Source organism: Fusarium venenatum, assembly GCF_020744135.1.
Source record: "Fusarium venenatum strain MPI-CAGE-CH-0201 chromosome Unknown EDB82scaffold_1, whole genome shotgun sequence".
NCBI classification, from domain to species: Eukaryota; Fungi; Ascomycota; class Sordariomycetes; order Hypocreales; family Nectriaceae; genus Fusarium; species Fusarium venenatum.
The window spans coordinates 11,718,810-11,744,610 of NW_027072129.1; the positions used below are offsets into that span (position 1 = coordinate 11,718,810).

The following is a 25,801-nucleotide window of genomic DNA, read 5'->3' on the forward strand; positions in this document are numbered from 1 at the left end:
TCATGGGCTTTTTGTGTTTTTCCCCTCTTCCCCCGCTGAAGCGTAGCATTGAGAAAGACTGCATGATGGATACAGCATATGCGAGAAGAAAAACCTGATTGAAGTCGGTGGATTGATGAGAGATCCTTACTAAACTAAGTGCTAGCTTTTATTCCGATGCCCGCAATCGTAAACTTATTCCGTTTAAATTAAGCATATCTCAGATGATCGTTCTTCTGCAGCCATTTACTGTGTGCCAATGGTGTTGTTTCGTCGCTCGTGTGTGCTCACGCGCTGTCTGGTTGGCATTTCGCAGATGCTTTCTGAGAAATGCACTTCGTGAAAATCTTGCCGGCAAGGCAGTTATCTACTCCACCATGTTAGTGTATCGAAAGTTTGACAATACCACACGGCGAATACTCATAGACTTAAGTGTAGCCTGCGAGTAAATTGTGGCCAATTTCGCTTTAACAAAGAGAAAATCAATTCAAAACTAGCAAAGAAAGTAATAGAACCAACATTTATAAATTCCATCAAAAAGATTGCCCTGCCTGTTGAACCATCGTCGGGCTCTTATACATGTGACGGTACCAATGGGTGACCAGTTCCTTGAGGCGTCTGAGGTTGAGTAGGAAAGTAAGAACCTTTATTATCGTATTGATACTGTAACACGCTTGAGCCTGTGGGAAGAGGAGTTGGTAGTATTTGATGAGACATCGAGGCAGGGTTGGGTTGCGGAGCTGGGACATATGCATTACTGCCAGATGGAACCGGGTTGCTGTTAGTCTTCTCCTGTTGACTGATGGGTCCATAGTTCTGCGGATTGTATGGCTGCGTGGTGAAAGGCGCTTGAATGCTTAGAACTGATTCCCTCCTATTGATTTCAACGGTTGGCTGAGCTTGAGATTGATGATACGCATTGCTTTGGTGAGGCATCGGGTAGCCTGGTTGTCCCTGATGCTGAGGCGGGTGGGCAGGAGTAGTTGATTGATGGGAAATTGCGATTGCTGGAGGGTACCCCGATGGAGTCGCTAGTGGGGGCGGGAAGTATCCAGCTTGTGACGCTCCAGCAATTTGGGGTGAAAAGTGCTGCTGGGGAGACTGCACTTGATAGTTCTGTGAGTTGTCTTGTCGAGGTGATGAGGCAGGATATTGTTGAAGTGGTGGTGCATAGGGTGTAGGGGAAGCCACATTCATGGGGAGAGCTTGTTGTATTGACGACAAGTCAAATGTTTGAAGTGAGGAAGGAATGTAAGGGGCATTTCCTGACTGTTGCTGGTATGTGACATGATGATGGGGTTGTTGTTGTATGGCTGGGGTTTGAGGCGGTGAGAACATTTGACTGTTAACCGGAGGTATCGGCGATTGTACACCAGGTATTGGCATATTTTGATGCTGTGAGTAGTCATACGGATGCTGCAATGGCTGTTGTCCAGTCATGTTCGGTACTAGATATATGTTCTGCTGGGGTATTGGTTGAGATAACAGCGGATCCTTGAAGTCTTGAAGATAGCCGTTCGGGATTGGATTGTACACAGGGTGAGGAGATGCTTGGCTGACAGCGGCGCTATATGGGGGAGGAGGGAGCGGCAATGATTGCGACGGACCAGCCGCTGCATAGACAGAATGTTGTCCATTGCTCTGGTAAGGCTGAATAGAATACCCAGCCTCGGCGGCTTTGGCATCTTGTACAGCCTGGAACACACCTGCCTTCTGGAATGCCTTTCTCGCATCTTTCTTCTTCAAATGGTCAGTATGTGCATGTTCAACTGCCATTCCAGCTCCATCAAGAGCGGCATGAGAAACAATTTTAATAGCTGTTTCGTTGGCGACGATAGCTTGAATCCCATGCTCTGCGCCAGCTGTTGCGACAGCGTCAGCACCCATCGTGCCAACACCAAGTGTCACCACGCCGATGGTTCCACTAACAGCCATGCTGCCCAGAACATCTCGCTTTCGGGTTTGATGCGTTGCGTTGAGCCTATTGAGGTGTCTTTCGATAATCTCTCGCTTCTTGCGAGCGTTGTGAATGGCTGGTGCTGCCATTGCAACGCCGATAGTAGAAACTCCAAGGGTTAACGGGATTGCACAGCCAGAAATTGCAGTGGAGGTGGCAGCGCCAGAAATCAATCGTGTATAGTGCTCCCACTCCCTCTGCAACTCCTCCAGTGTAAGGCCCTGGCATTTTTGGTCGTATGCTTTAAAGTCGAATGGCATCTTAATGATGTATGCCTAGGCAAAGATCTGTGGAAAAGAATAAAATTAATGCAGAGAAAAGGGCGCCAAGAGGAGACATAAGTATAAATGCTTGGCACAAGCTGAAAGCCAACCTAAGCGCAAAAGACAATTTTAGCAGTTCTAGACCGAATCCATGGTCTGATATGCAAGCCACACAAGGCACACAGAGTAAAATGCTCATGATTTATGCTGCTAGCATGCTAGAAACGGCTCAGCTAAGGTGTTCTGGGTTAGCCAGACGCAATAGTGTTCAGCCGCACGAGGCTTCTTTGTAGAAACAAGGCAGACAAAAGTAATAATTTTGCAGAAAGACACCAATAGTATCACTCAAAATATTAATCTCTCATTTCAATGCTACATCATGTTCCTTTTTTGTTCTCCTAATACTATTGCTCGTATATTATTATAATTTACCTCCAATGTCATATTGTCCAACTAATGATTAGTAAATATCTGTAACAGTGAACCGTATAGATAAAATAGAGTCTTGCTTTGTATAATATAGCTAACGTTAAGAGATATATAAATAATTACATATCTGAAACCGACTATCACAATGTTATATCCTTGAAGAAGGGTTGGCACTGATAAGCTTGTGCATCTTATCGACAGCCTCCTCCGCATCATCCTTAGTGTCATGGAACCATATCCAGTTGAATCTTCCCTGTTGCACATGGGGTAGAATATTGCTGAGGTCATCACCGACCTCGTGCTGGAAGAAAATCATCTCACCGAGCTCGGCCGCCTGCTCGAGCTGCTTCTGTGCTCGTGGTCGCCTGACCGAGTCGTAAGCGGCGAGAGCGGCTTGAATGGCCGGTAGCTGGTTGACGCCGCGCGTAGGCTGCTTCGAAAGCTCGACAAGTACTGCGGAGAGGACGAGAGCATCTTCGAGACCCATTGCAGCGCCGGAAGCCTGGAAAGGTAGAGATGCGTGAGCGCTGTCACCAACGAGAGCAACGCGGTCGCGGACATATGATGCTGTATGACGATGATGGAAGAGTCCCCATTTGATGGGTTTGACCTTTGCGAGTAATTGTTGAAATCTAGGATCAATTCCAGGCATGTCAAAGTCGGCCATCATTTTCTCGTAGGAAACGCGCTCTGTGACTGTGTTCTCAAGTTTCCATGCATCAAGCCCATCAGCTACACAGAGAAGATAATTGAATTCCTCACCGCCAGTAACTCGGTAAGTGACAGAACATCTCTTGTTACCAAAGTAGACCTTGGCGACATCTGTAAGATCACCGAGGATCTCGTAAGCCTCGGACATGGGAATGACAGCACGGTAGCAATAACAACCAGCGTAAACAGGTGCGATCTGGTTTGGGTATTTCTCCAACACATGTCCTCTCACAACACTCTTAATGCCATCGGCACCTGCTAGGATGGTGCAGGTGGCAGTGGTGCCGTCCTGGAAACTAAGGATAACACCATCGGGGCGCTGTTCAACGTTTGTGAGACGCTTGTTGAACTGAACACTGTCTTCGGGAATGAAGCTTGTCATGATTTCGAGCAATTCCTTACGGTGAGCCTGATTTGATGATCAATTACCAAAATCTCTGTATAAGTTACGATGGTGAACTTACAGATTTGCGGATGTATTTTGGGTCACCCCATGATGAATTTCCGGCCCATGGCTTATCACGGCCTTCGGTGATAGTCAGTATATGTTAAATTGTACAACGGTTGGATGTGTTACGTACCGAGACCTTCTTCGAGAAGCATCCCCTCAAAGAAAACTGTCTGTGCATCCTCGCTCTTGTTTCCAACGCATATATTTTCATATAAAGGTCGAAAACCGGGCTCAATTAGATCCATGCAGCGCATGCCGTTAGGAGGACATCCAATTCCAGCCCTGAATAGTCAGTTGATTTTGTCGCGGAAATGTAGATGATTTACCTACCCGACTACTGAGAATTCCTTGGCGTCCTCGTAGAGTGTAAAGGTAATTCCCTGTTTGTGGAGGGCCATTGCTAAGGCGAGCCCGCCAACACCAGCGCCTAAAGAGCGAGTTAGAGCTTGTGAGCAAGAGAATAAATTGCGTGAAACTTACCAACAATGCCTACATGAAACTCTTTCTCAGACGTGACAGCCATTGCAATAAGATAAATCTAGTGAGTATGTATGGTAGGAATAGAGCTAATTGAGGTGTTGTTAATTGGCAATCTTGGGCGTTGTAAAGTTCTTATTAATTATGTTTACAACCCCAAGACTTGTACATAAGCGCGGGGTAAGACCGGCTTAGATTGCCTCAAATAGAACGACCTATCTTACCTCCCACTAGAGACAAGGTGCAAAGAGGATTGACAAAGAGCGAAAGCCGAATAAGTGGATTCTAGTCTGATAGGCAGTCGTTTCTCGGGTAAGATGCTTGCCTTTGCTTTTGGTTGCTGCACAGAGAAGGTGAGGTAGCTTCCAATAGTGATAAGACTAGATTCAGCTACCACAGAATGACTTGTGGATCTTTCCCCGAGCAGTATGTTTAGTCTAGCCCACATTGCCATCTTCCCCAACATCGGTAGGTAAGAGCGGGAATGACTCGATATGCGCTATCCGTGACTATCACATCTCGTCGGAACGTGCCCCGGGCTGTTCCGTTATCTCCGCGTTCTTGAACATCCCCACGGGTTTTCAGTTACCCGAATACGGTGCATTACCTGATATTTGTCAACCATCAAGATATACAATAGCCAACTACAGTAACTTTTTATTCCCGAATTGAATAACCTTGCTTGTTTTGAGAGGATTTGACCATCGATTTAAAGTTAAAAACAGGCATAAGGTCCCCCCCTTTCTATGGCATACTAAGCATTGCTGTGCTAGCTTAGGCATTATTCCTTATATTCACTATCATTTACTTTTCCGGAACATTTACGTATTCTTTGTTCAACAATATAATGGTCGCAATTCCCAAAGAAGCGATGCCTGACCCCGAACGACCTTGGACAGATGTTGTTGCAACTAAGAGATCAATTCAAGATGCCTTGCTTGAAAAACATCGGCCGGACGCAAATTCGACACAAAGTGTTTTGGGTACCGATTTTGTTGATATCAAAGATGTAATCAACCTTTTGGAAACAAAACAGATCACGGCTATTGAACTTATCCGCGGCTATATTGCGAGGTGAGTGTATATCCAAATATACAACAACATCAAAAGCACAAATAATGCCATGGATTACTAATGATTACTTCTTCTAGGTCATATAACGCGCACCAAAAAGTAAATATTTTACAAGCCACTCTGCATACCTTCAAATTTGAGCATGGAACTGATTAAGACAGACAAATTGTCTAACAGAGATTTGTTTTGACGACGCCATGGCGCAAGCAAAACATCTTGACGAGTACCAAAAAGAAACAGGTCGCCTGATAGGGCCTTTGCATGGAGTACCCGTGACAGTAAAAGATCAATTTAACATCGCTGGACTAGATTCTACCTTGGGGTATGTGGGCAAGGCCTTCGCGCCAGCATCACATGACGCTCCTCTGATAAACACGTTGAAGGAACTCGGAGCTGTCATTATCGCAAAGACAAACCTCCCTCAGAGTATTATGGTAAGTAAAAACCTTCAGTGAGTAAGATAATTAATTGACGAAGTCAGTGGTGCGAGACAAACAACCCACTTTGGGGTCTTACTACACATCCGCATGACTCGAAACTCACTCCTGGTGGTTCCTCCGGAGGGGAAGCAGCCATCCTGGCACTTGGCGGTTCGTTAATTGGCTGGGGAACAGATCTTGGTGGCTCTATACGTATTCCGTGTCATATGAATGGTATTTGGGGGCTGAGACCAAGTGTAAGTCAACTATCATGACCGGCTCCTCGAATCTCAAGTTATCAACTGACATCTACATTAGAGCGGTCGAATATCGTATAGGGGTGTCGAACTAACACAGGACGGCCAACAACACATACCATCAGTTGTAGGCCCAATGGCAAGGTCATTGGACTCACTCACACTGGCCACTAAATTGTCTATTGAGGCCGAGCATTGGACTATAGACTCACAGCTACCACCCATTCCATGGAGGGCAAACCTGTTTCAAACCTTTTCCAAAAAACCACTTGTTATAGGTGCTTTGCTGAATGACGGCCTGGTAAAGGTGCACCCGCCGATCGAGCGAGTGTTCCGTAAGCTTGTAGGACAGCTCAAGTCTGCCGGTCATGAGATCGTGGAGTGGAACTCGAGTATGCATTCCGATATCATGAAAATCACAGTACGTCGCAGAAAATTACAATTACAGGGAGATACTAATTCCCGTTTCAGGACGGGTTGCACACATCAGACGGAGGGGAAGATATCCGAAGGGGTGTATCAGAAGGAGGAGAACCTTTTATACCCCGAACCCAAGCCTTTGTTGATTTGGGCAAACCCATCTCAGTATACTCCTACTGGCAACTCAACAAACGTAAGGTGACAGCTCAAAATTCTTACCTTGACATGTGGAACACAGTACGCTCTCCTTCTGGAAAGATGGTTGATCTTCTTCTCGTGCCCACAATGCCGCATACCGCAGTGCCGCATACATGTTGTTACTGGGCTGGCTATACAAAAGTTTTCAACCTTTTGGATTACACCGCATTGACATTTCCAGCGGGCAAGGCGAATAAAGAGCTTGATGAGAAGTATAATGTGACTTATGAGCCTCGAAACGACATCGATGCCCGAGTATGGGGATTGTATGATGCGTTAGCTATGGAGGGTCTTCCTGTAGGATTGCAGCTCGTTGGAAGAAGGTTTGAGGAGGAGAAGGTGTTGGGAGCCATGACGCAGATTGAGAAATTACTATAGAATGTGATTGATAGACAAGTCTCTGATAAATAAATTTGCTTGAAGCATTACTATTGATCCAGATCGTTCTGGGAACTACACATGATTGACTTATTTTTTAAAAATGATAATCTCTTCAATTTTACATCTGCAAATTTGAGGGAACATGTTGTAGTGGTAGCTGTATTCAATATCGACACGTCATATAGTCGAGTTCCAGATTATCACATCAAGACACGCAGAATCTGTGATAATTTCACACATTATAGTGTTATAGTGGTATATACACTATGATGTATCTACACAGACTTGAAGGTTCGGAACGCATCATGGCAGAATGGTACAGGTGGACTGTCCCACTTGGGCATAACCTCGTCCGCCGCATACTTAACCACAGGTCCCAGTACTCGAAGATCAGAGCCAAAGACAGAGTCAGAGAAATGCACGTAGTACTTTTCATCTTTGATGAGGTTGCTCTCCTTCTCCCATGCCTCAAGAATGGAGTAATACAGCGGTGCTACATGGATATCACTTGACCAGTCGGGAAACTTGTACTTGTCCTTGATCTTCGCGACCGTGTCTCTTTGATATAGGCGGATATCGGTGTCAAGCGTTGCCATGTTGTATGCTGCAAGAGAAGCATGGCCATGGTAGGATCCTCCAAACCTGGTTCGGTCACGGATACCGCACATGATGGTAAGAGCAGTCAGGATGCCCGTGGACATGTCGGATATGGGTAAACTGGGCAGCACTCCTTGACCAGGTGGACAGTTGAAAGACTGACCCATGACCCACTCGCTTCCAGCAGCAGCATCGGCAACCTGTTGCCAACCAGGTCTCTCCGCATAATAGCCATCAGGACCATAGCAGTTCTCGTCGACGTAGATGATAGCCTTGCCTCGCTTGTTGGCGAGATCAAGTGCAGCCTTCAGACCAAAACCACGGCGCTCCAAGGACCGTAGACGATAGCCTTGTAGGATGACATCGGCTTGTTCAAACAACTGCATGAGCTTTACATGATCAGCTGGATCTTCCAGATCCAGATCAATGGTGATTTTGCCAGCCATGAGAGATGAAGGCTGGGAAGGCGTATAATCCTTCAACTTGGATGAGTTGACACGAATGACCTCAGCACCAAGAGAGGCAAGAGCAGCACCGGCGGCGGCTCCAGCAATGATGCGAGTCAATTCGACCACTTTTATGCCAGCCAAAGGTCGCTTATCAGCCATGCTAGGAAACGGGCAGGGTTCAGTCTTGGTCTGCTGCTTGTAGTTGATGAGGGGGTGTCTTGACAATGACTTGCCCATTTGAGTCTGACGCCATCCCGCAGGCGAATGGACGATGGATCCAGAGAGTCCCTTTTCTACCATGAGTTGCTCGATTTCGCGAGCACGGTATGTGCGAACACGATCTTGGATGAGCGAATATGCTTCTTCGTTTGTGCGAATTTTCTCGTCGAAATTCTTGGTGATACCAATCACAGAAAGCATTTTCCATGAATCAAGAGATCCGTGGAGCTGGAACCAAACTCCCTTGTCAGCCGTCTCGTAAATTGCTGTTGCACGATATACAAGGGGTGAATTAGAAGCACGGTCCTTGTCCCATTGAGGAACCGTGGGGAGATTTATGACAGGAGGTCCAGTAATCCCGTCGATGTTGACGAGAGCTGCAGTAGCCAGGTAAAGACCAGCGTGATCCACATCGATGTGGACCGTTTTGCTCTCTGTGATCCCACGCAGATGTAAAATCTCTAGACCGACGATACCGACCATGGCATGGAGGACTGCAGTGACGGCTTGGGACTTGATTGGTCCAGGAACGCAGGGTAAGTTCTGGCCGTGGAAATGGACACCATTGAGTAGATCGTCATCATGTGTGAATCCTGGTGTTTTGGAGGCGAGCAATCGGAGTATTCTCTCGCACTCCTTGGGAAGTGGTTGGAACTCAGTGTCAACGACGGTTCCGGGGCCGTATGTTTCAATATCTGTATTGATCATGCTGTCTAACTTGATGTGAGTTCGTCAGATTGTTTGGATAAACTCAGAGATTGCAACGGCAATATGAGTGATGTGGTCAACTAGGCAGCCGCGAGTGATTGTTTCAAGGCATCCGGTTCTAGCCGATAGATTGCCGTGCAGTTGGCTTAGTTCCATGTTCGGACGGATATTCCCCGGATTTGCCCCGTTGCGCAACCTGTGAGATCACTCGTCCTAGTATATTTTAGCAAAATAAACGTAAAGTGATGTATACATGTACAAGAACTTATGCAACCTAAACAATTGTTAGGCTTGCAGCTATCTGAGAACCATATTGTATTTCATGCAAATCCATTATCACCTAAGACGCAGTTCTTAGTAACCAGAACAAATTTCCAGAATGACACAAAAAGTACGCACAGTTGCCATTGTAGGCTGTGGAGTCATTGGCATGGGATGGGCCGTTCTGTTCATGTCTTGTGGTCTGAAAGTCATCATCTCGGATCCCGCTGAAAGCGCTCATGAGTCCCTCAAGAGCTATCTTAAACAGGCGAGACCATTCTTTGAAGAGCATGGAGGCTTTGATAAGCTCGCTTCCAACTATGAGTTCGTCCTTGACATAATGCCACGATTGTCCGAAGTAGACTTTATTCAAGAGGTAAGTTGCCAACGTTATATCATAAAGAGTCCCAATTATAACTAATAATCCCACGGAACGCTCCAGAGCATGTTGAGTTTAAACAAGGTTTGATGGAAAAACTAGACGAGAATACTAGACCAGGGGTCGTTATTGCCTCTTCCTCTTCTGGCTTACCATCATCAACCTTTATTCAAAATTGCAAGAAGGACCCTAGCCGTATTCTCATTGGCCACCCTTTCAATCCGCCACATCTGATTCCCTTGGTTGAAGTTGTTCCTCACCCTGGAACCAGTCCTGATTCAATATCATCCGCACTGGCCTTCTATAGGTCTCTTGGTAAAAAGCCCATTCTCTTGCACCAAGAGGTTCCAGGCTTCGTATCGAACCGTCTACAAGCCGCCATCAACAACGAGGCATACAGCCTTATCAGTAGGGGTGTTGTGTCAGCTAGAGATCTGGACATGGCTGTGACACAAGGTCCCGGTCTTCGATGGGCACTTACAGGGCCCATCGTCACTAACGCTCTTGGTGGCGGAGGAGGACCACATGGGTTCGCCGAGAGGTTTGAGAGACTTGGACCAGCCATTAGAGGCTGGGAGGACGACATACTCAAAAACAGGTTCGATTGGAGTGAGGACAGGGTGAAAACACTACAGAACAGTGTAAATGAGTCGTTGAACGATGTGGACTGGAACAACCTAGTCGACGAAAGAGATTTAGTCTTATTGGAGATGTTGGCAGCCAAGAGCAAGACAAAGACCATGGGCATAAACGTGTAAGATATTACGCTTTGGGGAATGAATCGTGTTATCGAATCCAACGTCATCATGCTCTAATCTATATTTGACCAAAATATTCTGGAATAAATCAATCTCGTGTGGAATTAGTTTAAGCATACGAAGAGAGACTACCTGTATTAGAGAGTGTAGTTCTTGATGTACTTTGTGAAAAAAGTCCTTCTTCTCATAGATGCAAACATGTGAGGAGACGCATAGCTGAAGGAATAAATGTGACGGTCAATTCATTACAACTTGTTCCCTAATCCGTTTTCTATCTTATGTTGGAGATTTACTTATCCCCAAGCCAAAAGTCAAACCAGTCAACGAAGCTCTTGAAATGTTGCTCCTTGGCCCATCTCTCATATGGATCAGTCAGACGTCCTCGGGACTTGACGGTAGGTGTTAGTAAACCGTTCTCAGGGATTGATTTTCTTTTAACAATACATACCGCAAAGCCGTGACCAACATTAGAGAAGATCTGCATATTAAATCGTCCGCTTCCTTGAGTCAGAATCTCGACTGTTCGGGTACGCTGCTCATCCTCAAAAAGCTTGTCTTTAGCAGGTACGGACAGGAAGATGGGCTCTACAGTATGATGGTCAGCTACAGCATGTTTTTATTTCCGTTGTAGAATGCAGTTCTTACCCTTGACCTTGAAGACATCGCTCTCATTGAGGAAGGATGGATGCGCGATGGCACCTACTTGACAGATGCCCTCAGCCGACAATTGGTGAGTGACAAATCGAGCACCCCAGCTAATTCGTTGTCAATTGCGAGCTCGTTCCAACACATTAACTATCATTGGCTGGAGTCTACTGACCAATATCCAACGGCTGCGAACTTGACAGCGTCGCTGGTGGCATACTCGGCCTTGACAGCCTTGACCCATCTGGCAGCAGCTTCTTCAGAAGCGTGTAGATGCTTGTCTTTCCACGACTCAAAGTCGAAATTTGGGTCATTCAAGGGATTCTGCGAGTATTTAGATATGGGATCCTAATATATTTAGCTGCCTGTTCCTTCATAAAACTCTTTCTCAAACTTTACTTACACCAACGAAATAGTCGACACCGAGAGTTCGGTAGCCGCACTCGGCATAAGCATCCATCATGAGAAAGCAGTTAATATGCAGTCCGAAAGCATCAGGAAAAAATAGTAGAACATGTCCATTCTCTTTTCCTGGCTGCGGTTCGGCGACATATGTATCGATACCATCAATCTGCTTCACAGAACCAGTCGGTTCTCCAGTATGGATCTCGCCCTTGAGGCAGCACAAGTCGGCGGGTTTGGCGAGTACTCTGTCCATGGTTTTGTCGTTGTTTGTGAGAATCAAAGTCCTTTGTCGATGTACAAAAGTGTCCTTTCTTGACGTATTGAAGTATGTTTGGATTGTGGCGGCTGGTACGCGGGCCCGCTTCGTTGTCGGATGCTTCGGGTAACTTTACCCGTCAGCTTCAAGCCCTGGGCATCGATCGTCAACGCTAGCAGGAGTCCGAAGTCCCATTATGAAGACGCAAATGGAATATCATACTTTATGACTGTTTACGATAAGGCACTATATTCATTGCCACGACGACCCGGTGCCTCACACTGTCAAGTCAAATTCCTCTCACAACAAGAGTTTTGTTTGCCAACTATTTTAACTCTTAACTACATTGAAGATTATAGGTTATCTCTGTCTCGACTAGTATCAACCCAACTCTGCAGACTCAACAAGTTAGATCGTTCACTGACATCAAGAACTGATAGTAAGCGAGAGAACTCATGTAGATATTGAGTGTCCCGTTGTATTCTTTCCTCTGTGTTACCGTCTAATGACGATAAAAGTGAAACGGCTACATCTCTGACTTTGTAAACCTATGAAAGGTAGAGAATGCTAAGTTAGCGGGAAAGATTATTATCAAGTTCAAATATGCTTCAACTCACTAAAGAAAGACCATTAACCTCCAAACTGGTTTGACAGAAAGAATTTAAAAGATCGACCAATTGTCGACAGATATCCGAACGTTCGTCGCGCAATGCAAAATCAAGCGGCCCTGTGGACTCACCACCCTGGCTGCCAAGTGTATCAATCTGATCAAGTAGCATGACTTGAAGCCAAAAACGTGTGGCGTGTATATTGACACGAATTGCGTCGCGCTGGATGCTGGCAATATCAGCTAAATCGAAAGAGCCAGTCGATATATTCGACTCATACCATGTTCTGTATGGAGGCAATGAAGAGTTGAGAATATGTGTAAGGTGATGGAGCTTTTCCTGTAGAGATGCCAAACGCAATTTCGGATCTTTAACGTGACTGCAGATGCAATGCCTTTGAACGTCCGAGCCTGCGCATCCCAAACCTCCCAGAAATATCCGTGAGTGGGCGTTGAAACCCGACGTGAGTGACTCGACGCTTTCTTTCCCGGAACATGGCAAGATACCACTCGTTATTATATATTCATCATCAACCGGAGCCGGCATGAGATCATCGAAATTTATTTCGCATGAAAGTACGGGGTCGAGAAAGGTTAAACGCTCGTTGCGTAAGTTATACATCTGGTGTACATAACCGTAAAACATCAGCCAAAAAGCTTTTTTTCGTAGCTGGACCTCAATTGGGTCCAAGCCTATATAGGTTGAGACGTGATGCACTTCCAGTAGACGTAAGAGCTGCATTGATTCCACCTCAAGCATCCTCCAGAGGTTGACATTGCCGATTTGGTGAAACGCATTACCAAGGGCGAAACTACTCGCCCATTTCCGATGACTAACAGTGTCGAAATAAGTGGTGCTTCGAAAGCTTTGGTTGATCTTGTAGCAACACCCTATCATATCTGAACGTGTCTGAAAAGGAATGGGGCAAGGGAAGTCGCGATATATCTGAAACCTCGATGGTAACAGTGCGACTGTAACGGCGCATAAAGAGATGATCAAGGTGAGAAAATCCTCATCGTAAAAGTCTTGATTCGCGTCGAGGTCTACTTTGAACGATGGGCGATGAATCACAGGGATCAGTGGATAAACAAATGTTAAGTAGTCGTCAAGGATGAATCGAACAAGGTCTCGAGAAAAGAGTACATCCGTCGCATACGGGAGTATACAGCTTCCAGGAGAGTCAAAAGGCTCTACAAAAGATGCAATGGAACTCTCAGGTGCTGCCGACGAGTTTGTTGGAGTAGGACTTCGACCTCCGTTTTGTTTTGAAAGGGCCGACCCTGGAACGCCAAACTGATGGTCGGTTTTTTTTTTTGGGCCTCGCACTTTTGTTGGCAGATTGAAAGTGCACTGCGATTCTGACTTTTTGCAATTGTCGCATGTCGTGGAGGACTCGGGTATATCAGTCCGAAATATGTTGTCTTGATAGTTAAAAGTGCATTTTCGTTTTCGAATACGGCATATATCGCACGCTTGGCGTGCAACAATCCTTGGAGAAGCAGGACTTGCCGACATTTTGAGTGATGACAGGATTGAAAAAATTACAAATGGAAAACACAACCGTGTACAATTGGGATAACAGTTTGTGCCATTAGCCCAAATCAACCTAGCATTTGACCCATGGTAAATGCAGACTAACTTAAGTAGCGAGACAGTGGAGGGGGGGAGGGGCCGATCTACCCCCGCGAAAGACATTTCGGCAAAGAACCCGAAAGCCGGGGATAACTACAAATACCGTCGCGTACATGAACTACACTTCTCCAAGTTTGTAACAATTGCTTGCATGGTCTATTCTATGTCTTGGTGTTGATATCTGTATTTTCAGTCTAACCTATCTATCTCCCAGATTGATCAAGGCGCCAGACCTTTCCAATATCTCGTCTTGTTCACCTGGAACGAGGCTTGCATCGGCGTATCCGCACTGCTCGTACCAACCAGGACACTATATTCGCCCTTCTCGCTGCACCACTTGTCGCGAGCCTCGTTCCAATAACTTGTAGAAAGAATTGCATCCATCTCAATCGTGATCTGTCTCTCTTCTCTTGCCTCAAGATAGACCTTGCGGAACGCTTTGAGTTCCTTAACAGGTCGGCCAATATCAGTGGTCGATGGTGGGCCAACGTAGACTTGAATGGTTTCGGCTCCAGCGCGAGAACCCGTGTTGATTATCCGAAGTGTAACCTTGCAAATGGTATCATTAACCTGCACGATCAAGTTCTGCAGCGAGAAGCTAGTGTATGAGAGACCGTGGCCGAAAGCATAGAGCGGCTTGCTATCGATCTTCTCGTAGTACCGGTATCCCACATAAACGTCTTCGCCGTAGAGGACCCGCCCTGCCTCACTACGGAAGTTGAAGTATGTATGGTTGTCTTGAATTCGGCGGGGGATAGTCAATGGTAGTTTGCCAGCCTGTCGCCATCATCAGTGATCTCTTCTAAATATTTGCCATCGTATCGGCAGTCAAGGCTTACCGGATTCACATCACCAAACAACACATCTGCAATGGCGTTTCCTGTCTCATTACCACCATACCAAGCTTGGCACACTGCTTTAGCGTTGTCTATCCAAGGCATACCCACCGGCGTGCCTGACTGGACTACTACAGCAGTATTGGGGTTTGCCGTAAGTACGTTGGAGACAAGAGCATTGGTATGCGCAGTCATCTCCATGGTGGTTCGATCTGTACCCTCAGACTCTAGCTCACCATTCAAGCCCACGACAAGAACAACCTGATCGACAGAATTGGCTACTTGAACAGCGTTTTCAATAGCTTGGATAGGGTCGGTTCGTCTGCATGCACCAAATCTCAATCCCCCGTGTCGGCCACCAACAGGTCCACATGGTGGTAGCTTGCTCGTTTTGAAGCAGCCCCATTCGATACGGACTTTGTAATCTTGACCAGCCCTCAATTCAATGCTACCCTTTTCTTCCACAGTGCCGGAGCCGAAGAGCGTCTCCCCAGGTGTCTGATCCTCGACATTATCGATCAACAATACATCGTCAATATAAAGTTTGCCAGTGCCTTCCACTCCCAGTCCAAAGTCATAGAGACCGCTTTCGTCAGGAGTGAAGGTTCCTTCAGCCCGGGAATACCAGACTGCGGACAGATCTGGATGCTCATAATCCAAAAAGAAGCAATTTGAGTCGACAAGAACGCGCTCATCTAATGCAACTCGGTCCTTGGCTGACGCTGGCTCATTATAGGCTCTCCAAGTGAAGCCTGGCTGGCCATCTTCCGTCTTGAGCACATTGCCCATCTGAGGAAGCATCTGATGGTCTGTTGTACCCTGTGCAAAGACTACACTTCCGCATTTCTTTGCGATACCATCATATGGTGTAACACTGTAGTACGGAATCAGGGACGCGCTGCCTCCTCCGCAGTAGCGAGCAATCTTTGCGTTTGGTCCGATAACAGCGGTTGTCTTTGACTTGGCAAAAGGTAAGATACCATCGCTGTTCTTGAGAAGAACAATGGACTCTGACGCTGCTCGTCGCAAAAGTGATTGGTCTTCTGGGCGGTTCAATCGTTTCTCGGAAGCATTCTCTGGTACACTTGAGGCGAGAGAATAATTGATGAGATTAAGAACATTACGCACGCGAGCATCAAGCTGTTCTTCTGTGACCTTTTTGGCCATGACAGCGTGGATTAGGGACGAGCCTCTCCAGCGTGTTGGGCCAGGCATTTCCAAGTCAAGGCCAGCATGAATCGCACCTGTTGTACTGTAGGTACCAAACCAGTCACTCATAACAAGGCCATCGAATTTCCACTCGTCCCGAAGAATGTTTTGCAAAATTGACGTGCTTTCGGAGACGTGTGTTCCATTAACCTTGTTATATGCCGTCATGATAGCTCGAGGATTGCCAATGCTAATGGCAAGCATGAAAGGCAACAGGTAAATCTCCCGCATGGCGCGCTCCGTAATAATGACGTTGACGGCCAATCGCTCATGTTCCATATCATTGCAGACAAAATGCTTGAGCGTAGCTGCAATGTTTTCCTCTTGGAGACCTTTGGTGTAGTATCCTGACAGGATACCAGAGAGTAGCGGGTCTTCGGAGAAGGACTCGAAGCCACGGCCACCCAGAGGACCTCTCTGGATATTGAGTGTAGGACCAAGGACACAGACAGCTCCCTTCGCCTTGGCTTCTTGGCCTTGTAGATGGCCAAGCTCAGCCAGCAACTCTGGGTTGAATGTCGCGCCCAATGCTGTCCCACATGGCAAACATGACGAGGGGACACTGGCGAAGATTCTCGTGCCGCGCACGCCGTTCGGTCCGTCGGAAACGCGTATGGATGGTATGCCGTGATGTGGCAAAGGTGTCGTGTGCCAAAAGTCTTTTCCCACACAATAGTTAGCATTTGAGAGGAGAGTCACAAAGGTGACCCTGTGACTTACCTGCAAGAAGAGCCACCTTTTCATCCACTGTCAGTTTCGACAACAGCTCATTGATGGGCAGCTCGTCTACGCGAGTATATCTCATGAGGGGGGACATGATAACAGAATGCAAGAATGACGGATGATATCTGGTATGAGATACTGTACAGAAAGATAGTGCTGCTTATCACGTTTTGAACAGTGCATCAGATATTTTTCTCTCAAATACGATCGAGAACTGATTATCTCCGAGTTTCGGACTAGCTGATCACTTTTATAAGATAGCCGATAATTGGATACCGGTAATGTTGCCCGAGTCAAGATCAGCTTTACAAACTTACTACGTCTGGTAATTCTCCGCCTCCGCCCTCCCCGATAGTCAAGTACGAACATTTCTCCGCCTTTTCTCCGCACAATTGACCGCCAACACAGTCCGAGGTTCGCCAAGGCCATGACCAAAAGCTCGCTAATATGCTCATCATGGCCAGGATATTCGGTCTCCTGAGATATCAACAGGTCTGGATGTTCCCCAAAGTTCCTCCTCTCTCGGGCCAGGTGCCAGGCCCCCCCAACCCCAGATATCAGTTGATAGTCTCCACCCGATAAGGTTGAATCCCCAACTTCTCAGCGCCCTGGCCAGAAGCAACAACACATAGTTTCTTATAAAGTTGCAGGCATCCCCATGAAGGTGCTTTGTTTAGACCCAAGATCAAGATCAGCACAACACATAGAAGATCTTACTTTCTCATCATTCCTCCATATTCGAGTGCCCATCATGACTGCCAGCGAAGCCCAAGTCAAGAAGCAGCTGACCGTCGCCGACACACTAGCATCGGTGTTGCCTTCTGATGGGAAACCTTGGTACAAACAGGGGCATCTATTGAGGTTGAACCTTATTATACTTTCCCTGGTGTTGTTTTGTAAGTCCTGGCAGCGACTCCCCTTCCTCTATTGACCAATGCTTACGCCAGTGTGCAACAGCATCTGCGAACGGATACGATGGTTCTCTGATGAACGGCCTTCAAGCTCTTCCCAACTGGAACGAGTTCATGAATCACCCAAGGGATGCCTGGCTTGGCTTCATCAACGCCATTTACTGGTTCTTGAACGGTGTCTCCTTCTTCGTCGCTGCCTGGTCTTCCAACAAACACGGTCGCAAGCTAGGTCTTTACGTTGGCTATGTTTTTCTTGTCTCTGGGACCATTCTGCAAACATCTGCGCACAACCCAGCAGCTTTCATCGCCGCCCGTGGCCTGCTTGGCTGTGCTGCAGGATGGTACACCGCCGGCGCACCCCTGCTTATCAGTGAGATCGCCTATCCCACCCACCGAGCCATTGCGTCTGCATGTTTCCAGTGTGGCTTTTATCTCGGCAGCATCATCGCAGCATGGGTGACATTTGGAACCAGAAACTATGCCAGCTCTTGGGACTGGCGTCTCCCATCGCTCATGCAGATCCTTCTTCCAACGCTAGCTTTCCCCGGGTTCTTTCTGGCACCTGAGTCTCCCCGATGGCTCGCTTCTGTCGACCGTAAGGAGGACGCAGCTGCTGTTATTGCCAAGCATCACGCGAATGGGGATAACAACTCACCACTAGTCCAGTATGAGACCGAGGAGATCGTAAACACCATCAAGGCCGAGCAAGAGGCACATGCCAGCGCCAGCTATGCAGACATGCTCAAGACCAAGGGCAACAGATGGAGACTGCTTATCTCAATTACACTTGGATTGTTTAGTCAGTGGAGTGGTAACGGCGTTGTCTCATATTATCTTGCTCTTGTCCTTCAAACTGTCGGCATCACCAGCGTTACTCACCAGACGCTTATCTCAGCATGCCTGCAAGTGTGGAACCTCATTTGGGCTGTCGCAGCGGCAGCAATGGTCGAGAAGCTTGGCCGACGACCTTTGTTCCTGACGTCTGGTATAACTATGTTGGTGAGTTACATTGCCATTACTGGATTATCCGGCTCTTTTGCAAGTACCGGAAACTCTGCTGTTGGCATTGCCGTCATCCCTCTCCTCTTTGTCTTCTTCGCGGGTTACGATATTGCACTGTAAGTAAACAAGTTGCATCCCCATAGTGGTCTGAACTAACACGGATTAATCTAGAACACCCCTGATTATTGCCTATCCCATCGAGATCTGGCAGTTCCAGCTCCGTTCCCGAGGTTTCAGTGTTTTGTGGACCTCAGGTATCGTCGCCGGTATCTTCAACATGTTTGTAAACCCAATCGCGCTTGGAAGCATCGGCTGGAAGTACTACTTCACCTACATCGTCTTCCTCGTTGCCTTTGTGCTAATTGCCTACTTCTGCTACCCCGAGACCAAGGGCCTTACCCTTGAGCAGATGGCATACATCTTTGATGGAGAAGATTCTGATACGAACATCCTGGAAGGCAAGCCAGTGGAAGGCAAGACCAAGGTTTTATCAATTGAGTTGGAGCATAAGAGTGGATAAACGAGATTGCATGAGACTTGTCAGCCTTTCGGCCGAGCTTTGTTGGCAAATCTAATCATTATGCCCTGAAGGGGAATGGTTGAACTAGAGCTCAACTTGCAAGGATTGAGAAGGAGGGAGACATGAGTTCTCAAATCGCTAGTGTCTAATATGTACTGTTTACGATTGAATAGTGATTAATTCGGTTGGCCGACCCTTTCACACTACATATATCCGAACATGCCGAATTCGCAAACAACTCTGACAAGGACCACAAATGACTAGGTTTCCCCTCATTTCCCTACACATACGCGCACAGTTGGAGTCACTAGAGGCTTGGGACAGTTGACTTTGTAATCGACACTTGTTGGTGTGGAGAGCCCTGATAAAAAACAACGCGGAAAGCCGGGGAGGAAATATGTAAGCGAGGTTAGTTGTCGGCAAGCAGATATGGATCAAGGTACCTATGTCCCCGATAACGCGGGCCTTGGTTTTTGGGCCAAGTGGTCTATGCAACAACAATACACAAAGTCAACCATTGCTAGAATACCAAAGCCCATTCTCATGAGATCCAGATCTTCTCTTAGTCTAAAGATGGCACCATGGCCAATCATCACTTCATCATAGTATTGTAAAGCATGAGTCAAACACATCTGCGTTGGGCAACAGTCAATGACCTGTGCTCACACTTATTCAAGATTGATGACTTGTGCTGGAAAATTAATTTGCTAATCTCCAGACTTGCCCCATATTATATCCTCGGATTAGATAAATAACATAGATAATGATTTTTGAACTTACTGACTATAGTATCGCAGGATGAACTAGAAGTTAACTGGAGAGAGTGTTTCATTAAGTTCATAAAACAAAATATATAACCCCGTTTTAAGAGTTAATACCCTACACCACGAAACTAAACATTACCCATAATAAAATGAGCGGGATGTTTACCCGGGCATTCCGATCCACTTCCAGACAATCGCCAGTAACAGAATTGATCAATGTCTAAATGTACCGCAACCAGGCAATTATTGATGATCAACAACAGAAAAACCCACCAGAATTCCTCAAACATCATGTCTTACCAACAAGAAATTTATTCTCTTGTCGCTGGGCCACTCGGTCATATCGAGGGACTCACCATCACTGCCAACGCTACACCAGCAGTACATTACTTTGGTGGTCTTCCCTATGCAGCCCCACCAACAGGCCAGTGGCGATTTCGCTCTCCTCGCAAATTGCCCGTGGGGTATACATACGGTACGGCTTCTCAGCCCGGCCAATTCACAAAGGGAACATGGGTCTGTCCTCAACCCGCCAGCAGTATTCCTCCAGATCCCGCAGATGTGAGCGAAGACTGCCTTCAGCTGAATATTTGCATTCCAGCTCGCCCAGCTCCCCAAGAAGGATGGCCTGTGTGTTTTTATATTCACGGTGGCTTTCTCCAGGTTGGTAACGCCAATACACCGCCAGAGGCTCTGGTGCCGCTCCTGAGTGAAACCGCGTTTGGGGCCATCATGGTGCTGCCCTCATACCGGCTTAATGCTCTGGGCTTTTTGGCCGGCAAAGAGCTGGCAGCCGAAGCAAGTGTCGACGGAGATACAACAGGCAACATGGGTTTGTGGGATCAGAGAGCGGCTTTGGAATGGACATACGAGAACATCAAACATTTTGGTGGCAATTCAGCCAACATCACCGTTGCCGGATACTCTGCCGGAGCATATTCAACCTTTCAGCAACTGTCTCATGAGTTGTTTTGCGAACCAGAGAAAAGCGCAATCATCCGGCGTATCGCAATGTTTTCCAACGGCCCCGGTACTGAACCCAAAACTCTACAGGATGTGCAACCACAGTTTGACGAATTTATCACCAGACTCGGTATTCCTTCAGATCTTGAGGATGACGCGAAGCTGGCTAAGCTACGAGAGGTCCCTTATGCAAAGTTGATCGAGGTACAGAGCAAAATGAAGATATCAGAATTCCGCGTTTTGGCTGAGGGTCAATTCTATCCAGCATCTCTTTTGGACAAGATTAACAATGGGGAATTCGCCAAAAAGATGAAAACTCGTGGCATCACCCTACTGAATGGCGAGTGTCAGGAGGAACACACCATGTATCGTCGTTGGCGAACACCAACAGAATCGTACGCTTCTGTTCATCAGCGGCTATCATCAGATTTTTCACCGAAGGTTACTGAAACACTTATGAGTCAGTTTTGCGGCGCGGATGAGCAATTACCTGCTGGGAACAAGACCTGGCGAGAATTTTTTGGTCGCCTCTACGCCAATGTCCAAGTGCATCTCCTCGAGCGTGGCTTCCATGATGCTCTTGTGAGAGGAGGTCTTGAAGCTGGTAAGGATATTCTTAGATATCGCATCGAGAGACGTCTTGCATGTGTTGAAGAGAAGATACCTGCTCATCTCGGTGTTACACATCTGACTGACATTCCCATTTGGTTATGGGGCACTGGGTACCAAGGTGGCTTGACTCGGGAAGAGAAAGTGTTCTTGAAAGGGTGGAATGAGGGACTCGCTCAATTCGTAAATGGGGACGATGTCAATTGGGGGCCAGTTAAGGTAAACGAAGTAAGGCGATGGAGGAGTGATGGAGAGACGGATGTTGTGGAAGACGATTTGTGGGAGGATGGTGTTGCCTTTTGGAAACTGATCAACTCCAGTGGAGGGATAGTCTAAGAACTCAAGATTAGCGACGTTAAAGTCTCATATCTCCGGTGCATGTGAGAAAGTTATGGTAGACTGCTGATCGCTGCTAGCTAACTATATAGTAATATAGAGAGTAATTATAAACTTAAATTGTCTACACATCTAATGGAGAGTAATAAATTTCTAGTACCCCTTGAAGACTGGTTTCCTCTTCTCAGCAAATGCTCTAAGCGCCTCGTTCCTATCCTCCGTAACTACGACACGCGCAGACATCTGATTCTCCTTATCTTCTCTCGCCCACCTTGCTGCCTCTAAACTAGCCCTGATTGCAACTGGCGCTCCTTCACAAATCTCCTGTGCAAATCTCACAGCCTCACTCAATGCCGCCTTCCTGGCCAAAGACAGCACATCCTCCTTCTCACCACCCTCAGGCACCTCTTCTGGCTGTTGTACCTCAACCAGCCTATTCGCCATGCCGAGGAAGTAGGCCTCAGGGGCAGGGACGCGGCGGCCAGTTAAGATAACGTCGCGAGCGCGTGAGGGACCAATTAGAGGGGGAAGACGATGACAGCCGCCGCCGCCGGGGATAATGCCCAGGCGGGTTTCAGGGAGACCGATTACGGCGTTAGACGAGAGAACGCGGAAGTCAGTTGTAAGAGCGAGTTCGAGGCCACCACCGAGGGCGATTGAAGAGATGGCGCAGATGGAGGGGATAGGAAGGGCAGAAATGGAGTTAAAGGTGCCGCGGACGTTAGAGAGAAATTCGGCGGTTCTATTTTAGACCGATTAGCCAACTGAGTATCTTCTATGATAGACCGAGGCAGAAACCTACTCCTTCTGGGTGAACGTTTTGCGTTCCTTCAGATCTGCGCCGGCGCAGAATGACTTGTCTATGGCACTGGCAAGAACCAAGGCTCTTGTCGGTCCATTGCTTGTCGCCATAGCATGCGGCGTCTCATCACCCTCAGGTGTATATTGCTGGTGGATGTCATCAAGCTCGGCGCGGATTGCAGCTACAAGCGAACGAGAAAGAGCATTGCGAGCAGAAGGACGGTTGAGCTCGAGGACACGAATATGGCCCGACCCAGGGGCAGGGAGGTTCGTTACACGAACGAGGGGGCCTGAATCTGCGGCTGTTGAATACAAGCGGCGAAGAATAGGCAAGCGCAGAGAAGAGGTGAGACGAGGAGGCATTGTTGCGGTTTGGTTGAGTGTGATAGCAAGGAAATGCAACGAGGAGAGAGAATTGGAAAGTTTTCTAGGACCTTTTCCAAGAAAGGTTTAGTAATATCAAGCAGTTATTAGGAGTAATCCTTGCATTCATATACAAATTTAATCATTCTTAGCTATTGAAGCATTTATTATAGATATATTAAGTAGGTAAATAAAACCTTCTAGCTAATCTAGACCTATCTTTGACGGTTGTTTAAAAGCCGAGGTGACTGTAGATAAGATAAGATAAACCTCAAGCAAATTAATTAATGACTTGACTTACCCGAGGGTCACTTTATCTACAGTCACCTCGGCTAATATCTAGAGATTTATTCCCTAGGATTGTTACACTATTGGCAATTTCCCGCACTTGTCCGCAAATCCATCTAAAAGTCCCCGAACTTTATTCCCTTGCCCAGTACTGTAGGAATACTCCCCCCCACCCCCGGAGATAATAGTATTTCCCCACGTTATTAGTTCTATTCCTTATCTACTTCAACATAATCTATATCATCATTGGCCTCTTTAGCTTATTAGTCTCTTTTATTGATGACTGCCAAGGTGCATCCTGCACAGTCTACAAGGGGCTGGCTAGTCACGATATGGTAAACATGGCTGTGGTAGAAGGCTATAAGAGGAACTGATGAGGCCACCTGGATGCTAACATGTACTTCGGAGACAGTCTCTTTAATCTCTCAGATTGAAAAGTGAGGGGCTATATGGAATAGCTACTCTCCCTTTATCATTCTAAGCAGAGGATCACTAGATCATCATGGCAGACAATAAACCTACTGGTGCTCCTGCCGATGAGATCGAGCTTGTTAAGAGACAAGAACAGGAAGTAATGCCCAATGCTTATCACGATGTCAGCGACGAGTACCCAGCGAAGAAAAGGAAGAGTGTCCTCCTCAAGATGGATCTTCACATTATACCATTGCTTATGATTCTCTATTGTGAGCTATTTGACACAATTTGCAAACAAGAGGAACGCATACTCACATAGCGACAGTGCTCTCTTATATCGATAGAGCTAATATCGGAAATGCAAAAATTGAAGGCATTGAGGCAGACTTGGATCTGTCACCAAAACAATACCAGATCACCTTGTCGATCTTCTTCGTTAGTTATATTTTTTGTGGTAAGTCGTTACTCTGACCCTGAATCTTTTTTCTGATACTGATGTAAAACATGAAGAGGTACCTTCGAACTGGATCCTCGAGGGATACTTCTCGCAGAGGCCTTCGCTCTACATCGGCATTATCACAGTCCTTTGGGGTATAATGATGACACTTCACGGCGTTGTCAAGAATTTCAATGAAATTGTGACCGTCCGCTTCATCATGGGTATCTTTGAGGCCGGCTTCTTCCCAGGCGCAATAGCTGTGAGTAAAGTCACCATATATCTTACGTCTCCCGGCTCTTATCACCGTCATAGCTGCTCAACAAGTGGTACACCAAGTACGAGCTAGCCACGAGGCTAGCTCTGTTCTACACGGCTTCTGCTCTCTCGGGCGCTTTCTCAGGCTTGCTGGCTTATGCAATTGCCAAGATGGATGGTGTTGCTGGCCAGGAGGGTTGGAGATGGATCTTCACTATCGAGGGTATTGCCACTATCTTCATAGGCTTCATTACCCCCTTTTTACTTCCTGATACCCCCGAAAGAAGGCCTAATTGGCTGACGGTTGAGGAGTGCGACTACCTCATCCGCCGTATGGTAGCACAGAATGGCGGCGAGAGAGCTGATGAAGAGGGCCAGAAGCTCACCCTCGCCCTCATCAAAGATGTCGTCACCGATTGGCAGTACTATCCTCTTATACTATGCTACTGGAGCAGCACAGTCCCAATCTACGGCATGAAGTTTACTCTACCTCAGATTATCAAGAATATGGGTTACTCATCTAGTAACGCCCAGCTACTTAGCATTCCTCCCTATGTTGCAGGTGCTATTAGCTCGGTCGGGTTCAATATGCTTGGCGACAAGATGCGTCGCCGCAGTTATTTTCTCATCATCCCTCAGGTTCTTGTGGTTATCTCCTACTGTATTATCACACCTCTTTCGTCACACATCGCCGATCACATCGGTGCTTGCTTCTTCGCTGTCATACTTTTGAACATCGGTGTGTACCCGATCAATCCCGGTACTTCATCGTGGGCGAGCAACAATTCTGCTGGAGCGGCTAAACGCAGTGTCGCGTTGGCGTACGTCCTATCGATCGCAAGTATTGGCGGTATCTTTGCGAGCTACATCTTCATTGACAGTGAGGCACCGGGATATCCTACGGGCTTTGGTGTCTCTATGGCGGCAGCAATCGTGGGCATCTTTTCCGTTTGTTTCTTGGACTTGTACTACAAGAGAGTCAATAAGGATCGAGACCAGATGTCAATCGAAGAGATCTCGGAGAAGTACAGCGAGGAGGATTTGGCGAGACTTGGAAATCGCAGCCCACTCTTCCGCTACACTCGCTAGGTGTTACATCTCAGCTTCTCGACAGCTAGAGCACGTGAGTGATTCCGTTGGAATGCCTTGATATGAAGCAAGATTCTGGGAATGATGTATCACATGACTCTGTGGAAGATTGAGAATATTTTGGACATACAATCTGGAGAGATCAACCGCTGTGAAAGCTTTGATGGATAGCTATGATACATGCCTTTTCCAAGTAAGCTTTAGTTGCGGAAATGTAAAAGTCTTAAACATAAAGTATCTGGCATCAGCTAAACAGTGCAATGAAGTCCATAAGATTAAGTCACGGTAGCCAGGTCACTACAGAATCAATTTTATAAGTTAGGCTCGGAAAACAGAATGCCAGCCA

General features: G+C 46.9%; 11 protein-coding genes across 11 annotated transcripts; 5 read left to right on the plus strand and 6 right to left on the minus strand.

Annotated features, from left to right (window-relative positions):
• Positions 1-223: 223 nt before the first annotated feature.
• Positions 224-2,234, minus strand: EDB82DRAFT_118765 (uncharacterized protein). Its single transcript, XM_025737597.2, has 2 exons — positions 499-2,234; positions 224-346 (listed from the first exon to the last, which is right to left on the minus strand). The coding sequence occupies exon 1, from the start codon at positions 2,194-2,196 to the stop codon at positions 553-555; it is 1,644 nt and encodes a 547-aa protein (XP_025587296.1). The 5' UTR covers positions 2,197-2,234; the 3' UTR covers positions 224-346; positions 499-552.
• Positions 2,235-2,776: 542 nt separating this feature from the next.
• EDB82DRAFT_553127 (uncharacterized protein) lies at positions 2,777-4,381 on the minus strand (the record flags this gene model as incomplete). The annotated part of the gene is made up of 5 exons (XM_025737486.2): positions 4,271-4,381; positions 4,121-4,217; positions 3,921-4,072; positions 3,804-3,865; positions 2,777-3,748 (listed from the first exon to the last, which is right to left on the minus strand). Exons 1-5 carry the CDS (start codon positions 4,311-4,313, stop codon positions 2,777-2,779), a joined length of 1,326 nt encoding a protein of 441 aa, XP_025587295.2. The 5' UTR covers positions 4,314-4,381.
• A 744-nt stretch (positions 4,382-5,125) lies between these two features.
• On the plus strand, positions 5,126-7,029 carry EDB82DRAFT_553135 (amidase). The gene is made up of 5 exons (XM_025737375.2): positions 5,126-5,341; positions 5,499-5,775; positions 5,823-6,017; positions 6,079-6,438; positions 6,489-7,029. The coding sequence occupies exons 1-5, from the start codon at positions 5,139-5,141 to the stop codon at positions 7,011-7,013; spliced, it is 1,560 nt and encodes a 519-aa protein (XP_025587294.2). The 5' UTR covers positions 5,126-5,138; the 3' UTR covers positions 7,014-7,029.
• A 102-nt stretch (positions 7,030-7,131) lies between these two features.
• On the minus strand, positions 7,132-8,991 carry EDB82DRAFT_493979 (CoA-transferase family III domain-containing protein; the record flags this gene model as incomplete). Its single annotated transcript, XM_025737264.2, has 1 exon — positions 7,132-8,991. A coding segment is annotated over one exon (1,700 nt), but the record flags the coding sequence as incomplete, so codon positions are not given.
• A 377-nt stretch (positions 8,992-9,368) lies between these two features.
• Positions 9,369-10,387, plus strand: EDB82DRAFT_421307 (uncharacterized protein; the record flags this gene model as incomplete). The annotated part of the gene is made up of 2 exons (XM_065607595.1): positions 9,369-9,639; positions 9,693-10,387. The coding sequence occupies 2 exons, from the start codon at positions 9,369-9,371 to the stop codon at positions 10,385-10,387; spliced, it is 966 nt and encodes a 321-aa protein (XP_065466118.1).
• A 289-nt stretch (positions 10,388-10,676) lies between these two features.
• EDB82DRAFT_544423 (Alpha/Beta hydrolase protein) lies at positions 10,677-11,690 on the minus strand (the record flags this gene model as incomplete). Its single annotated transcript, XM_065609404.1, has 5 exons — positions 10,677-10,775; positions 10,836-10,972; positions 11,033-11,142; positions 11,208-11,380; positions 11,436-11,690. 5 exons carry the CDS (start codon positions 11,688-11,690, stop codon positions 10,677-10,679), a joined length of 774 nt encoding a protein of 257 aa, XP_065466119.1.
• Positions 11,691-12,301: 611 nt separating this feature from the next.
• On the minus strand, positions 12,302-16,795 carry EDB82DRAFT_544424 (uncharacterized protein; the record flags this gene model as incomplete). The annotated part of the gene is made up of 5 exons (XM_065609405.1): positions 12,302-13,805; positions 14,199-14,710; positions 14,773-16,013; positions 16,104-16,637; positions 16,699-16,795. 5 exons carry the CDS (start codon positions 16,793-16,795, stop codon positions 12,302-12,304), a joined length of 3,888 nt encoding a protein of 1,295 aa, XP_065466120.1.
• A 657-nt stretch (positions 16,796-17,452) lies between these two features.
• Positions 17,453-19,134, plus strand: EDB82DRAFT_522593 (general substrate transporter; the record flags this gene model as incomplete). The annotated part of the gene is made up of 3 exons (XM_025736820.1): positions 17,453-17,597; positions 17,659-18,730; positions 18,786-19,134. The coding sequence occupies 3 exons, from the start codon at positions 17,453-17,455 to the stop codon at positions 19,132-19,134; spliced, it is 1,566 nt and encodes a 521-aa protein (XP_025587289.1).
• A 956-nt stretch (positions 19,135-20,090) lies between these two features.
• EDB82DRAFT_493986 (Alpha/Beta hydrolase protein) lies at positions 20,091-22,122 on the plus strand. Its single transcript, XM_025736709.2, has one exon. It carries the CDS (start codon positions 20,115-20,117, stop codon positions 21,804-21,806), a length of 1,692 nt encoding a protein of 563 aa, XP_025587288.2. The 5' UTR covers positions 20,091-20,114; the 3' UTR covers positions 21,807-22,122.
• Positions 21,960-23,103, minus strand: EDB82DRAFT_553148 (putative methylglutaconyl-CoA hydratase precursor; the record flags this gene model as incomplete). The annotated part of the gene is made up of 2 exons (XM_025736597.2): positions 22,609-23,103; positions 21,960-22,548 (listed from the first exon to the last, which is right to left on the minus strand). Exons 1-2 carry the CDS (start codon positions 22,968-22,970, stop codon positions 21,960-21,962), a joined length of 951 nt encoding a protein of 316 aa, XP_025587287.1. The 5' UTR covers positions 22,971-23,103.
• A 389-nt stretch (positions 23,104-23,492) lies between these two features.
• On the plus strand, positions 23,493-25,729 carry EDB82DRAFT_493987 (major facilitator superfamily domain-containing protein). The gene is made up of 4 exons (XM_065608463.1): positions 23,493-23,941; positions 23,998-24,126; positions 24,183-24,370; positions 24,424-25,729. Exons 1-4 carry the CDS (start codon positions 23,761-23,763, stop codon positions 25,453-25,455), a joined length of 1,530 nt encoding a protein of 509 aa, XP_065466121.1. The 5' UTR covers positions 23,493-23,760; the 3' UTR covers positions 25,456-25,729.
• The last annotated feature ends 72 nt before the right edge of the window (positions 25,730-25,801 follow it).

Bases quoted from the DNA above. Each gene is read 5' to 3' on its own strand.
- EDB82DRAFT_553135 (XM_025737375.2), top strand. From the start codon at position 5,139: ATGCCTGACCCCGAACGACCTTGGACAGATGTTGTTGCAACTAAGAGA. The intron at 5,776-5,822 runs GTAAGTAAAAAC...TGACGAAGTCAG, and splicing joins ACCTCCCTCAGAGTATTATG to TGGTGCGAGACAAACAACCC. The intron at 6,018-6,078 runs GTAAGTCAACTA...CATCTACATTAG, and splicing joins TTTGGGGGCTGAGACCAAGT to AGCGGTCGAATATCGTATAG.
- EDB82DRAFT_118765 (XM_025737597.2), bottom strand. From the start codon at position 2,196: ATGCCATTCGACTTTAAAGCATACGACCAAAAATGCCAGGGCCTTACA.
- EDB82DRAFT_493986 (XM_025736709.2), top strand. From the start codon at position 20,115: ATGTCTAAATGTACCGCAACCAGGCAATTATTGATGATCAACAACAGA.
- EDB82DRAFT_493987 (XM_065608463.1), top strand. From the start codon at position 23,761: ATGGCAGACAATAAACCTACTGGTGCTCCTGCCGATGAGATCGAGCTT. The intron at 23,942-23,997 runs GTGAGCTATTTG...ACATAGCGACAG, and splicing joins ATTGCTTATGATTCTCTATT to TGCTCTCTTATATCGATAGA. The intron at 24,371-24,423 runs GTGAGTAAAGTC...TCACCGTCATAG, and splicing joins TCTTCCCAGGCGCAATAGCT to CTGCTCAACAAGTGGTACAC.